The sequence below is a fragment of the Palaemon carinicauda genome, chromosome 15 (genome assembly GCF_036898095.1).
Source record: "Palaemon carinicauda isolate YSFRI2023 chromosome 15, ASM3689809v2, whole genome shotgun sequence".
In the NCBI taxonomy this organism is placed as follows: Eukaryota; Metazoa; Arthropoda; class Malacostraca; order Decapoda; family Palaemonidae; genus Palaemon; species Palaemon carinicauda.
Window position 1 is genome coordinate 97,098,222 of NC_090739.1, and position 16,134 is coordinate 97,114,355.

Consider the following 16,134-nt stretch of genomic DNA (forward strand, 5'->3'; position numbering starts at 1 on the left):
AAGAAAAAGGCATTCCAATGTTTTGAAATATAAAAACTGACCTACAAACTTTATCGCATTCCAATATTTTGAAATATAAAAACTGACCTACAAGCTTTATCGCATTCCAATATTTTAAAATATAAAAACTGACCTATAAGCTTTATCAAAGTGTGATAATTTAATGTAGCAAAGGGAACATAAAAAGGCATTCCAACATTTTGCTGGTTTTCAAACATGTCGGCACTCTCTTTCAAAATAACAAAAGGCATTCCAACATTTTGTTGTTTTTTAATCGGAATGTCAACACTTGGTTTCTATACCTGAATCAGTGATAAATTATTAATGAAAAGTACCTGGATCTCGTGTTATGCACAATAAACTAAATTATTGACAAGGCTGTGATAAATACTAAAGATACTAAAAGCAGGAATTCTGATACTTGAATCACCCAAAATAGGAGCATTGTGTCTTTCACAGGAAAACTTAGGTCACTTTTGCTTAAGCAATGACTAATTCATTAATTGTTGAAGTGTAGTAAATAATAAATTTGGTCGTTTCCTGAAAAAAAAAAATGGGTCTTTAAAGCCTTTCAATTGAGCTTAATCTCTTTTCTATCCTACCTGTAGGTGAGGACTGTAGTATGTACTATATATTCAAATGGAATTATCAAAGTTCCTATTTTCATTAAGTCTTGTTCCATTAATAAATTTTGCCTTCCAGACTTTAAGAGCTCTCTCAACATTACTTCCTTTCCCCTTGATATACTCTTAAATCAACTTGGCTATTTTTTCCACTTTTTGGATGAATGTATAATCCAAAAGAAATAATTTCAAGATTTGCTAGGTAATAGTAATGTTAAGTGAACTTTTTGTTGAATATTCACAGTAAATTTATGAAGTAGTCCTTATCTAAAGTAGAATGTCAGAGTTTAATCTTTTTTTATACATTAGTTTACTAAATCATTATTGTCTTAGCCTCTTTCATTACACTTGCACAGTACATATACTTTAAAACAACAACAAATTTAAACTTACCAATCAGGTAGTGTATATGAGCTACATTTTCTTAAAAATAATTTTCCCTTAAATATCTCCAATAACAACGAACAATATACTTGCAATGTACAAAAATAAATATCCAAAAAGTCAAAGATACATTAAAAAACCTCCTGTCTCAATTTACATAACGGATCATCTTTTCTTGAATATTATCTATCAAAATTGTATCTTATTTACAATCACCACTGTTTTTTAGAATGTATCAAAAACTTTATATTTGATAAAACCTATACATCATCATCTCTCTGTGGGTTTGAATGACTAGGTTCACCTACAAATTCATCTTGGGTTTCATCATTGCGTACATTTAGCATACTGGCAAGGGTTTGGGTAACATTCTTTGCATCCTCTTGTTCATTAATTGAAATATCTGGTAAACTCGGAAGAACTCCAGTATCGACGTAATGCCCAACAGTATTTACACGATCATTAAATACATTTGCTCGATCTGCATAAACATGATGTCCTGCCCCTTGTATTACCTGAAATTTAATAATAGGTGATTTTCATCTCAAGTATTTCTTTCAAGTTAAGTAGTAACTTACCATGAAAATCACAAATTCTGAGGTAATTTATATTTCTCCTAATACAAACCCTACATTCTTTACCATTGGAGAAGAAATCAGCACTAGCTGACACACACACATGGCTAAACTTTTAACGAGGTGTTAACAACCAGCTGGTTGTTAGCCTGTGGTAACGGGCAGAAGCAAATCCCCCTGTGCACTCGTACCTTTCTCACTTTGATTGCAGTCAGGACTTTCCCTGAGGGTTTAGGTGATGACAGCACAGTAGGTGTAAAGAACTACAGGTTTGTTCATTTTGGAATATGAAAAGTAGCTCTGAATTCGTAATTTGTGCCTATACAGTACTATATACCTATATACAAACCCTATTTTCTTTACCATAGGAGACTTATACTGTGGTGGGTGGGTGTAATCTACAGGGTCATGACCAGAGTAAAGCAAGAATGAGCGTTAGAACACAATTGTGTGACCATCAAGGCAATGTATAATAATGGGTTTGCATTTTGTGCTCTTGAAAGCCGACGTCCCAACTCCCCTTCATCCTGGAGATTGGGGATGCAACTTGAATACTGTATATGCAAATATATTCTAGCTACAAGTTAGAGGGGCTTACCTTCAACTGAAAGAGTTCTAGCCAACAGTCTACAGATGCTAAACCCAAATCATCATAGACTAACACTATAACTGCTGTCCTCAAACAACTGCTACTGGTTCTATGAGGAGCTAAGGCAATTATACCACTTGCTGTGCAGGTACCACAGGACCTATTGAGAAAGTATCTAGGGACACGTGAGTCACGTCATGTAGATAGTGGGCAGTATAGGTTATTTGTATACTTATCACTCCTTGTAGAACCTCATCATGAGGTCTAAGTTGAAATCCTTGAAGAGAGGGGAAGGATTAATGATTTGGTCTATGACTTGCCCAATCCATGAGGAAATGGTGTTCCTTGTCACCCTCTACTTAACCTTGCCTGAACTAACACAGGGGCCACATCACTGGGGCGCAATGTCACAAGGGACGGGGAATGGGAATGCACACTCGCAGCCCCCAGCGACCCCTAAAAGAAAAACCGGAGAGGCACAACCTCTGACAGTGAGGGAAAGAACGGACCAAAGATCCCCTAACGCAAGGGCCAGATCACTAACACAGAGGAAGGGATGGGGAGTCCTGGAACTGGGTCAGGGATACACCGGGGACAGGGGGAACACACTTAGATTTTACCTTTCTTGCCTCAACTAGGCCCCAGGGGGCATGGCTCCCAACTTCAGCCCCTTGACAGCCAGATCTGGGGTAACCTCACCTGACTTGAAAATCACCTGGGGTCCCTGATCCCAGGGGAACCTCTTAATACCTTAGCATCACAGGAGCTACAAGATCACAAACCTGCACAAATGGTATAGGAAGAGAGGCAGACTTAGCTACCACCTCTATCAAAAGTCATGGAGGCCCTACCTGAAAGACCTGAACAGCCTGTATGGTCAGCAATGAAAATCCCGCAGCCCCTTTAGGGGAATGACGAACATAAGGGCTCCTGGAGGTGGCATCCTTGCCTGGTGATTGCCAGACTGTGATTCAAGTCCCGCTCGTTAGCTTCTTTGGTGGCTGCAACCTCATCATCTTTGTGAGCTAAGAATGGGGGTTTGGGGGAGCTTATAGTTCTATCTGCTGAGTCATCAGCAGCCATTGCCTGGCCATCCTTAGTTCTAGCTGGGATGGAGACGGGGCTTGGACGGTGATCATATGTACATATAGACAGTTTCTTGGGTATTGTCCTACTTAATAGGGCAATGTCACTGTCCCTTGCCTCGGCCATTCATGAGCGTCCTTTTAGCCTTTAAAAGGGTGCCGATGTCAGTCCACGTCCTCCTGCCCCCTGTAGCATACTCCCCCGGTGATTGAACCGTGAACATAAGTGCAGGGGCGGGAGTTCCGACGAATGGCTAGCAAGCTTCTGACCTCTTCAGGGCCTACGCCCTCCATAGCACCAGAGGCCACGGTTGACATGCGTTGCAAGGGGATGCCTGTGAACAGACATGCCCCTGACATTAAGCACAGAGGGAGTGTGGATCTATAGTCGACTTCCCGATGAAGTGGTTGCAGCACCTACCCTTCCCCGCCTAACACGAAGTTTTCGTTTCTATACCATGTTCCCAAATTACCACAATGATGAAGAGAAAGATCAACAGTTTAGTCAAGCGCTGCAGCACGTGTCCATATGCCACAGTGGTCAAGTAAAAATTAATAGAGAACCATGAGAAGGAGGCGAGGCTTTCCCCACACCCTCTCTAGCGGATAACTGCTTGTTATCCATTTAAAATGGTTGATTCCAGGTCACATCAAAGTGATATCCCTAATTAAAGGTTGAGGGTTTGTATGTTGCATAGGAACACAATTTATTCACCATATTAATTCATAGTTGTAATGATACTTAAGTTTTACCACAGTAACATTAAAACTAAAAAAATAATATACCTACCTATCGGCCCCAGACACTAACAATATACATTTACATGAATTGAATTTGGGTGGATTATGTAAGAAATATTAACATAAAAATTTGGAAGTAATTTGTATATTTCCTAACCATACAAAACTGGGCTCTCTACTATGGATATATTGTTCTGGCTTAGCTGGAACCTGGACCTACTGTAAACATTTTACGAGAGGTAAACATCCCGCCACTAGTTAGTGGAGAAAAGACCAACCACCAACCTACACACCCGGCTAGTCTACTGAACCACTTTTGCAGGTGGGACTTTCTAGGGGCATAGGTGATGGGAGGCCAAGTATGAGTAAAGAGCTCAGGAAAAATGCAAATTACTTCCAAATTTGTCATTTGTTCCAACAAAAATACAAACCATTAGCTCTTTTCTATAGAGACTCACCCTTAGGTTGGTGGAAGTCCAAAAATCCAATTGGCAAGGAACTTGACCTGGGGTACGACTCTGAGCTCATGAGAGGGATTCTTAACACCTTGTGAACTCTCGGTATAAAAAGCTAGAGAGTTGATGGCCAAGGCAATAGTGTGGAATGTGTGTAAACTTGATCACTGTGACTTGGCCAATTAAGGACATAGGAGTGGGTAACACTCCTCTTACTTAACATAGACATTACACGATGCCCCCTCGCCGGAGAATGGGGTCATAACAAATATATATTTTAGGCAACACAAGGAAGATAGTTATTACCTGTAGTCTGAGGTAGGCCAGCTTGCAGTCCTCCAACCCCTATGGAGGCAGATGTGCACTTTCACTGTGCCCAAGCTTCAGCACCTCCGAGAGCCTTTCCTTAGAGGGGGAATCTGAGATCTTTAAGGAAGGCCAAGTTGATGCATGGCGTCACAAGTGATAGACTCGGCTTCGGCTGTGGGCACTGCCGCTTCACTAAGAACGACACGGCGCTCCACACCCGAGGGTTGTCCGGGGGGTCAAATGGTCATGACTGTTACTCATTCAACCTCTGAAAGAGACTGAACGATCAAAGACAACAGGGAGTGAACAAAACCCAGCGTAAGAAATCAGGAGAAGAATTCTTTTAGACTTCTTCTTCCTTCACTTATTGCACTGCTCCCACTAGGAGGATGGCCAAGTACAGGAGTGTTGTTTCATCCAGGGAAAATGGAATGAGGGTTTGCCTCCTGAGCCGACATAAAGGTCCTGCAAGAGCAACCCTTGATGCCAGGGCAAATCCACATATTAGCAGCCCTCAAATTAGACAAGACACACCTGCAAAAGAAAAAGAAAAAAGTTTATGGCCAGTTCTATAGATAGGTTTTTACAGGAGAAAAACAGCAAGCATGCTCTCCACTGAGCCAAAATTAAAAAGTGGATCAATAGACTGCAGTGAGAGCGGGGTGGTTGGTCCACCACCCACTAACTAGCAGCGGGTTGTTTACTCTTCTTATAAATTTTATGGCTACTTTCCTGGTATGTCAGAACAATATTGTACTGTGTACTCAGTAAAGAGGGAATGGTTTGTATTTGTGTGGGAACAAACAAGTTCAAGTTAACCTAATCCAAGAGCAAAGATGGATTATCCAAATGTAAAGTGAGTGGTTTTCTTAAAAAAATATCTTGCATCTTGTTTATTATGAAGGAAAAAACTAGCAACACACTATTAACATAGCTTTTTATCGCATGTATTAACACGCCACATAGCTATCTGCACCCCATATAGAGTTAACACTTCGATATGGAGGGGCGAAGAATAACTGGGGAGCCGTTCCACAGCTACACTCGGCCGTGGCTACTTTTGTACTCGAAACGTAAACAAACAGGCGCCATTGCTAAAAGACGTCACGTCCGTCCTCATCCTTCTGCTAGTAGCTGCCCTTGTGCTTTTTTATCGGCTTCCATCTTCGTAATGTCACTACCTTCAGCCTCGCCTTCTTCTGGAAAGTTGAGTACCAGGTCCCAGTATTGTTTAAATAAGCTCTGACCGTAAAGTAACTTATACTTTTCGAGATATTTCATGTTTTCTGGCAGAGCTGTCCTGCTACCGGACACGCCATTTTATGGCGTCGCTGTTCTCTTGCATGCCTTATTTAGCTAGCCTGAACAGCTTATTCCGGCCTCTTAACTAATTGATATTGTTAGTTATTTAGTCTTCATAGCTAGGAACTTCATATTTCGTGTTTTGACGCTCTTTTATCCGGTCATCGCCTGACCCCATACTAGATTGCTAGCTTAGCCCCTAGGCCAGATTGCCTAGCACCAGTGTTCATGCATGATATATTCCAGTGATCCTAGGTTAAGTTATGAAGATAGTGGCATTATTCATCATACTGTTTACTGTGATGCAAGTGTTTTTCGCCTTCAGGGACCATATAGGGGATCGGTTTGATTGTGTGCCTTTCTAACCTAATCTAAATGTAGGACCCCTATATGCTACCTTCATCCCTTGCCTACGGGCGTTCCCTCTGTGTGGCCATGCTCCCCCTGCTATATAGGGGGATCATGTCCGTATCAGAGTATTTATCGCTTCTCTGTCCTCCCTAAGAGAATGAACCCCCCTTAGGGTTGTGTCCGAGAAAGAGGAACGGCCTGTCCTTCCTCAGTTGCTTCGGTTAGGTTACTTAACCTTCCATGCCACTTGCGATGTGTCTTTCAGCCTACCTAGCTTGGGATTTAACACTCCTTATCTAGGTTAGGCCTTGGGGGGGGGGTGCTAGTTCTGTACTGTTTTAGTTTAAGACGGTACCCGAGCACCGTTCTTATTCAGGTTACCTACCCTAGGCTAGGGAGCGTCCTCCCTTCTTTGGTGGCCGTTTTTGTACAGAGCCTCCCCTATGGAAGACCCCCTCTTCTTCTCCCTCCCCACCTATCCCTTGGCATAGTCTAGCCTATACATAGGCTAGCTTATACACATCTGTCCCTAGTCCTACAACTCCTCCTTCGGGTGGAGCGATAGGGCTATCTTGAACTCCTGTTGAGCAGGCCGCTCTGGTACATATACCCTTCATAGCATCCTATGGGGTTAGCCACTGGAAGCGATTTGTCCACAGGGGTTCCCCCCTCTTGGGTGTACACTAACCCTCCCTTGGGTTACCCTGGCACCCGGCCGACTGCCGGCCCCTTGCCATTGGGTGATAGGACCCACTCCTATCATGAGTACACTCACTCAGGTGGGATGCCAGAGGGGTATGTGATCATACCCCTCCAATCCCTCCTTCTGTCTCTCTACCTATCCTGGTGCCGGTCCCTTGCCGCCTATACTGCCGGCCATACCGCTCTTCCCTTGGTGACACATTCCTGAGATACCCTCCCTCCCCTAAGTCGACAGCCTTCCGTGTGCCGGAGGGCTTCCGCCTTCCGTAGGCGTACAGCCGATGGCCCACCCATCCATTACCTAGTTTCGGTTGTCCGCCCTTCGGGCCTCCGGCGTGCCGGCAGTGATTGCCGGCGGTCTGGGTATACTATCCAATTCTGCCTTATCTTATGAATTGGTCACCAAGCCGGCAGCCGAAGGCTGTCGGAGCCTCCTGCTGGCGTGCCGCCGCTGTGCCGGGGGCCGCCAAGCTGGCATTACAGTGAACCCTCACTACTTCGCGGTTCAACCATCGCGGATTCACCACTTCGCGGATTTTTTCCATAACCCATATATATACAGTAATATATATATATGTATGCATGTATTTATGTATATATGTAGGTATGTATATGTGTATACATATATATATATATATATATATATATATATATATATATATATATATATATATATACACACACACACACACACACACACATATATATATATATATATATATATATATATATATATATATATATATATATATATATATATATATATATATACACACACACACACACACATATATATATATATATATATATATATATATATATATATATATATATATATATATATATATATCTAAAGTAGGAAGATGTGATGTAGTTCTAAGGGAAAAGTATGGGAAATATGTCTGGGTAATAAGCAAAGCTCTACCTCCAGTTTGTTTCTTCATTTTGATCAGAGATAAATTTAAACAAAAATTTGGTTGCCATTTTTTATCGTGCTTTTAGCCTGTTTAGGAAACGCATGATATAAAATTGCCTTTAATATTTGTGCCTGTTTTAGTTTAGGGTACTGTAGTACATGCATTAAGTGTTCTGTACTATAAAGGGTAGTTTGTTAACAGTACTACGTACAAGGGAAGGTTTTAAAAGTCTGAATATACATGTTGAATAAAGAGGTAAATATGGTGTCACTACTTCGCGGATTTTCTCCTATCGCGGCCGCGTCTGGAACCTATCTACCGCGATAAACGAGGGTTCACTGTATACATGAATCCTCAATGTGTCTGCCTTAATGCCATAAACCCTGCTGGAGCGGCCTCCGGCGTGCCACCGGTCTGCCGGCGTGCCTCCGGTCTGCCGGCACCCCCCCGGAAGCACCAAGGGACTTGCACCCCTTCTACTAGCTATTGGCTACATGCTGATAGCCCTACACCGCAACCAGATAGCTTGGCTACTCCGATGGATAGGTATTGTCTTACCTTTCTATTGGTGGCTGTGCTGTCTTCTTGCATATTACAAATTTCCAGCATACTGTGTGTGTCTTAGCGCAGCTGGTTGCCGAGACCTAAATCTATATGGGGTCTCCTGCTACCCCCTTTACTCTAAGGGTCTGAGTGGTCTCAGTCCTTGATACACCTCGCAGGCAATCTCTGCTAGAATTATCTTCTACCCTCTACGGTGATCCATGAAGATTTCCGTTTTTGTGTCCTCGGTCACAAATGAAATTGCCTATTGATAAGGTTACGGTAACCAGCTGGGCAGGATGCACAAGTAGGTGTCTATCTACTTCCTTTCCCGCTCCTCTCTTTATCATTACAATATTCTTGAATTATTTAATGTTAAGTGAAAGTTTAACTACTTAAAATTTAACCTTAGAGTAATGTAAGTCACTCACATGACTTCCGTATACTCATAATCTCTTTCTTTTACAGGAGGAGTACATCAAGTGTGACCACAACTTCTGTGGAGTGAAGCGCCCGAACTTCTACGGGCACACTGCGTGTCGGACCCACGCCCCCTGCGCCAATAAGAAAGGCGACCTGAAATTCTGGGACCCGCAGCACTGTACAGTCTGCAAGAGTCGTCTGGTCGAAGCGTTCAACGATCCTCCTTCAGCGGAGGTAAGGGACAATGCTCGAGAGAAGCTACGCAAGTGGGTGCGTGGCTTCCAGAAGAACGCCACCGGACCGTATCTTGCTACCGAAGATTTGAGGGCCTTGTTATTCCCGAAGGCATCAAAAGACTCAGTGGTCCCTAGTGATCAGATTCCCACCGTCCAGATAGTGGTGGAACCTGATGTGGTCATGGCTCAGTCCATGCGTGAGTGCCGTTTAGACTCCGACAACGTGGAACGTATGTCGGAAGTGTCGGAGACCACGGAGAGGAACCTCATGGGCGACGAACTCGACTATGAGGAAGATCAGGTGGAATACCCTGATTCGGAGCATGAGGTCGCTCCAGCTTCCACCCCGGCACCAACTCCTACACCGACGGATGTATCACTCCCTTCTACATCCGCTACCCCGAATCCTACCCCCTCCAGCACTCAGGAGATCTTCAAGATGCTTGAAGCTCTCATGGATAAGAAACTTCGCGAGACGCACGACTTATTTAGGTCCAACCTCGGAAGTTCGAAGCAACCGAAAAGGATTTCGGTTAAGGACCTCCCTGCATGCTCGGATACTAACCCATGGAGGTATGCCGAGCACATGCCGATCACCACGGGCAAGATCTTTATCAGTGAGAAGGTCGGCTCAATCGCGTTGGAAGAAGTGGAATTCTTCCCGCACTCTGAGGCTTATCCGGACTGTTACGTCCGACTCAGGTCCGAACCCGCCTCTAAAGAAGAGACCGAACCAAAGGAGGTTATCGTGTTCAATCTCCCGAAGGCCCAGGCTATGTTAGCCAACGCGGTGAAAAGTAGGGGCTTCACCTGCTCGAAATTGCCGGCGCTTAGCAAAAAGCACCGGACTTTCGTCGCACCAGACGATGCGACCTTCCCCTTTCTAGAAAAGGCCTTCACTGTGGTACATAAGGCAGTGGAAGAAGGGAAACCTTGCCCTGTACTGGAGGAGTGCAGGCCCTTCTCCCTGACCACTCCCCCTGATGTTAGACACTGGAAAGACATCCAGTCAACCTTCGTGGTGGGGAAACTAGAGCCTGACGTCGCTGGTCGTCAGTTTAACCAGGACCTCCCGAAACTTAACAATCATCTCCTTCGTCAGGAACATGATACGAAGGAAAGGCTCGCCGCATCTATGTCCCTCCAAGTACAGCTGGAAGTCATGGCCGGTGACACTAGGGTCCCTGACTACTACATGGTCCTTGCCAAGACACATCTGGCAACGGTAGTTAAGGATCTGTACAGCTTCACGAAGGCTCGTAGAGCCTGTCGTGAATTCGTGTTTACTAATGCGACAGTACGACACGAACCCCGGAGGCTGATCTCCTCCAACATCTGGGGAAAACATCTCTTTCCCTCCTCCCTAGTGAAAGAGATCACCGACAAAGCTGCCACGGAGAACAGGAACCTTCTCCACAAATGGGTAATGTCAAAGAAAAGGAAATCCTCTCAGGACGATGGCCCTCAACATAAGAGGAGACCCACCAAACCAAAACTCTAGCAACGTCAACAGAGACGGCAGTTTCCGGGATCCGCTACTCCCCAAGTGGCAGCTCAGCCACAACAGACCTTTCAATTGGTCACCCAACCGGTCTTGTCACAGTCGCCGGTCTTCACCCCTGCATTTGAGCAGCAGTCAACTACCTTTCGTCCCAAAGGTAGAGGCTCAAACAGAGGTGCAGGCAGAGATGCATCTCGCTGTCCCTCCAGAGGCAGAGGAGTAAGGGGAGCTAGCGGCCGAGGTAGCAAACCCTCGGGAAGCCAGAAGCAATGAAGTGCTTCCGGTGGGAGGAAGACTCCACCAATTCCAGGATCGTTGGACCTTCGATCCCTGGGCACACAGCATTGTCAAGAAAGGTCTAGGCGGGAGCTAGACTCAACCACCCCCAGCCTTCCAGCAATTCTTCCAACAGTCAACCCCCATTCTGGAAGAATATGTCCTAGAACTCTTGAACAAAAAGGTGATAAGGAGGGTAAAGTCAACCAGATTCCAAGGGAGACTGTTTTGCGTCCCCAAGAAAGACTCCTACAAACTCAGAGTCATTCTAGACTTATCCCCCCTCAACAAGTTCATAGCGAACAACAAGTTCAAGATGCTGACTCTTCACCAGATACGGACCCTTCTGCCTCAAGGTTCCTACACGCTCTCAATAGACCTGGCGGATGCCTACTGGCACGTTCCAATGAACCACCACGCTTCCTCCTACCTAGGATTTCGACTACAAAGGAAAAGCTACGCTTTCAGGGCCATGCCCTTCGGGCTCAACGTGGCCCCACAGATCTCCACCAAGCTGGCAGACGCCATCGTTCAACAGCTCCGCCTCCACGGCGTCCAGGTGATGGCCTACCTCGACGATTGGCTAGTCTGGGCAACATCGCCCGAAGATTGTCTAAAATCCTGCAACAAGGTCACCCAGTTTCTAGAACACCTGGGTTTCAAGATAAACACCAAGAAATATCGCCTCTCTCCAGCTCAGAAGTTCCAATGGTTAGGAATCCAGTGGAATCTTCAGTCACACCGCCTTTCCATTCCCCAGAAGAAAAGGAAAGAAATACCGGGGTCTGTCAAAAAACTGCTGAAATCCAAGCGGATCTCAAGACGTCAGCAGGAACAAGTTCTAGGCTCTCTACAGTTCGCCTCAGTGACAAACCCAGTGCTGCGTGCACAGCTAAAGGATGCCGAGGGAGTCTGGAGAGACCTCAAGAGACGGCTCCCAAACAGACTTCGGTTACTCTTAAAGCCGTGGTCGGAAGCAAAAGCCCTGAAAAGGTCCATTCCTCTTCAACATCCACCTCCATCACTCAACATCCATACGGACGCTTCGCTGGAGGGTTGGGGAGGTCACTCCCACCAACAACAGGCTCAAGGTACATGGTCTTCCCTATTCAAGACGTTTCACATCAACATCTTGGAGGCCATGGCGGTCCTTCTCACCCTGAAGAAACTCTCTCCGCGTCCCTCGATCCACATTCGTCTGACTCTGGACAACTCGGTGGTAGTCAGATGTCTCAATCGTCAGGGCTCGAGATCGCCCCAGATAAATCAGGTGCTTCTCCCAATCTTCTGCCTGGCAGAGAAGAAGAAATGGCACCTGTCTGCAGTTCACCTACAAGGATTGCGCAACGTGACGGCGGACGCTCTATCTCGGACAAGCCCGATAGAGTCGGAATGGTCTCTAGACGCAAGATCCTTCTCCTTCATCTCTCACCAAGTCCCAGAACTTCAGATCGATCTCTTCGCAACGAGCGACAACAATCAACTTCCTCGTTATGTGGCCCCGTACGAGGACCCCAAGGCAGAAGCAGTGGACGCCATGTCACTGGATTGGAACAGATGGTCCAGGATCTACCTGTTCCCTCCCACTAACCTTCTGCCGAAAGTCCTCTCCAAGCTGAGAACCTTCAAAGGGACAGCGGCCCTAGTGGCTCCCAAGTGGCCCCGGAGCAATTGGTACCCCCTGGTCCTGGAGCTACAGCTCACGCTGATCCCTCTCCCGGGCCCAGTTCTCTCCCAGCAAGTACAGAATTCGACTGTCTTCGCTTCATCACTGAAAGTCAGGGACCTTCATCTCATGATTTTCTCTCCCTAGCCGCGAAGAAAAGGTTTGGGATCTCGAAGAAAAGTCTAGACTTCCTCGAGGAATACAAGACCGAATCCACACGACGGCAATACGAATCATCCTGGAGAAAGTGGGTCTCTTTCATCAAGGCAAAAAATCCTACGGAAATCACCATTGATTTTTGCATGTCCTTCTTCATTCACCTTCATGGACAGGGCTTAGCAGCCAACACGATTTCTACCTGCAAATCGGCTTTGACTAGACCACTACTGTACGCCTTCCAGATTGATCTGTCCAGCGATATCTTCAATAAACTGCAAAAGGCATGCGCTCGTCTACGCCCAGCACCTCCGCCAAAACCTATCTCCTGGTCCCTGGACAAGGTGCTCCATTTTGCCTCCAACTTGGACAACGATTCTTGCCCTCTCAAGGATCTGACTCAAAAAGTTATATTTCTTTTTGCTCTTGCCTCAGGAGCCCGAGTCAGCGAAATAGTGGCATTATCAAGAGACGAGGGTCATATCCTGTTTACAGACTCAGGAGACCTTACCCTCTTCCCCGATCCGACGTTTCTCGCGAAAAATAAATTACCCACCAAGAGATGGGGCCCCTGGAGAATCTGCCCCCTGAAAGAAGATGCCTCTCTATGTCCGGTAGAGAGCCTCAAGGTCTATCTTCAAAGAACTTCAGACTTTGGTGGAGGCCAACTCTTCAAAGGAGAAACATCGGGTAGTGACCTGTCACTGAAACAACTAAGAGCGAAAATCACCTACTTCATTCGCAGAGCGGATCCTGACAGTACACCCGCAGGTCACGATCCTAGAAAAGTCGCATCGTCTCTGAATTTTTTCCAGAGCATGGATTTCGAAAGCCTCAAGAGCTTCACAAGATGGAAATCTTCGCGCGTTTTCTTCAAGCACTATGCGAAGCAAGAGCATGAAGTCAAACATTTTGTGGTAGCCGCAGGTAGTGTTATGAAACCTGCAGTTAACTCTGCATAGAACAGTGAGTTACTTGGGACTTTAACTCTTCGGGTGCCTATGTTGACCCTCGCGTGATACATAGTGATTTTATGGACACTTAGTGTTTCTCATAGACTGTTCTTTACAAGGTGAAATGTCATAGTCGTCACATGAGTGCCACATGCCTAGAGCATGATGTGTTTTTTCCTTATTAAAGACTGACGTTCCTATGGAACTTGTGCTTTCTAATAATTCGAAATTTTCTTTCAGATTCAAGAGCGAAGTCTTCTCATTGCTATGTACATTATAATTTGTTTGTAAATTAACTTTACATCATTTATTGCATTTATTATTACTATATCCTGCAATTGTGAAATAAAATTTCTAATTTATTACTTGTGCGTCTCTCTCCGCTCCTATTCATACTCTGAAATACATGGTTGTCATAGTTTCATTATCCCCTTTCTCTTGAAATAAGAAGAATAATAGGTTCTATCCGTATTATATACTCACCTATGCTGTGTAATATTCCTAATTGAATACTTACTTGCGCCATATCTCCAAGACCAGACTGTTCTCTAGCCATGGAATATAGTGCCTAACCACCACTTATCTATTGTTGAGAATGTTCCTACACGAATATCGACCATTCCGTCTTGTCTCCGAGTTCTTCACGTACTCTCCTCAAGGTGAGTAGCCCTTCGATGACCACTTTGAATTTTGGTTTGGCCCGTGGGGACTTCTCTGCCAGGGGGGCAGGAAGCTGCATCCCCACGGAACCTCTATCGAGGTCACAATGCTTACCCTTATTCAAAGCCCTTGGCACTTACTCTATAAGGGGAAATCTACCACGATACATTGATTCTCTGGTACTCTTCCATCAGGACGTTATGGCTTGAGCCCAAAAAACGGATTTTGAGCGAAGCGAAAAATCTATTTTGGGGTGAGATAGCCATGACGTCCTGATGGACCCTCCCTGCTATTCTAGTACAGCCTTTCAGGCCCCGCCCTGTCCTGCTGTATCATGGAGATTAGCAAGCAGCTGGCATCAGGATGAGGACGGACGTGACGTCATTTAGCAATGGCGCCCGTTTGTTTACGTTTCGAGTACCAAAAGTAGCCACGGACAAGTGTAGCTGTGGAACGGCTCCCTAGTTATTCTCCGCCCCTCCATATCGAAGTGTTAACTCTATATGGGGTGCAGATAGCTATGTGGCGTGTTAATACATGCGTCCCCTGTTGATATACGATGTCTTAAAGGGAAACCTTTAGGATACTCGCTCCAGAAGTAAGAATTCTGTGATAACCTGTGGTTTAATTCTCTGGGAATATCCTAGTAGTCAATATACCCAAGGAAGCTACCAAAAAGCCAAAAAGGAACCTTCCATCAGGATGTCATGGCTATCTCACCCAAAAAATAGATTTTTCTCTTCGCTCAAAATCCGTTTTTTTAACAACTGTTAATTACTTTTCACTGATTTTAATTAGCTAGGCAATTCAATAAAGAAGATCCCATAAATAAAAAATCAAAGTACTGTACCTGAACATCAACATATGAGTTAGGCCGCATGTACTTCATCTGGAACCCTGGGTCTCTATCAATCCAAGACCTTGAACCATAAATCAATGTAATGGGCACTTCCTTTCTTAGAGACTCCATTTGCTGTATCATTGGATATTTAGCCCAACCAAAGCCAGCCATTAAAGTATGGAAAGCAGATTCTCCACTGAAATCAAAAACTAAAATCTAGTTACCTAGCTTCACTAATTCAGTTAAAAGTGTTGACAAACCCCTGGTTTACTGGCCAAATTAGTGTACTTTCAAGAGCACCCTCCAAAAATTTTCTTTTCCTGCATTTACTTATATTTTTTTTCTTTTCTTTTTTTTTACAAATATGATATTTGGAAATAATTTTTATTATTCCCAACTAATACAAACCTGTAGTTATTTATAGGGATTATCTATCAGCAAAGCTGGAAGGTTAGTCATTACACTTTTAATGCAAGGTCACCTATATCTACTCACTCATTGGTGAACTATGTCACTTTTTTTATTGCAGGTAGGACTTATTGGGGACAGATGTTGGTGGGACAATTTGTATACTATAAATAACTACAGGTTTGTATTAGTTAGGAAAGATACAAATTATTTCCAGATTTGTCATTTGTCCCTCCACTAACAACCCTTCGTTATTCATAGGGATGACTCACCCTTAGGAGGGTGGCAAGTCCAACCACTGGTTTGGTCATTGACCTGGGTGCCCCCCTGTACAGTATTAGACGTATTCATAGGATAACTGATTCTGATGTAATATTCATTATGCGAATATTTTGACAAAGAAAATTCACACGCACTTCTTGTGTAATACCATCCTTA

The 16,134-nt window shown here is 44.7% G+C and overlaps 1 protein-coding gene across 1 annotated transcript; it reads right to left on the reverse strand.

The window, feature by feature from the left end:
• Positions 1-518: 518 nt before the first annotated feature.
• On the reverse strand, positions 519-15,506 carry LOC137654695 ((Lyso)-N-acylphosphatidylethanolamine lipase-like). Its single transcript, XM_068388584.1, has 2 exons — positions 15,298-15,506; positions 519-1,522 (listed from the first exon to the last, which is right to left on the reverse strand). The coding sequence occupies exons 1-2, from the start codon at positions 15,457-15,459 to the stop codon at positions 1,268-1,270; spliced, it is 417 nt and encodes a 138-aa protein (XP_068244685.1). The 5' UTR covers positions 15,460-15,506; the 3' UTR covers positions 519-1,267.
• Positions 15,507-16,134: the final 628 nt, after the last annotated feature.

What these genes read in the sequence shown, in the direction of transcription:
- LOC137654695 (XM_068388584.1), bottom strand. Translation starts at nt 15,459, where the DNA reads ATGGCTGGCTTTGGTTGGGCTAAATATCCAATGATACAGCAAATGGAG. An exon ending in ACTCATATGTTGATGTTCAG is followed by an intron (nt 1,523 to 15,297) that starts GTACAGTACTTT and finishes ATTAAATTTCAG; the next exon opens with GTAATACAAGGGGCAGGACA.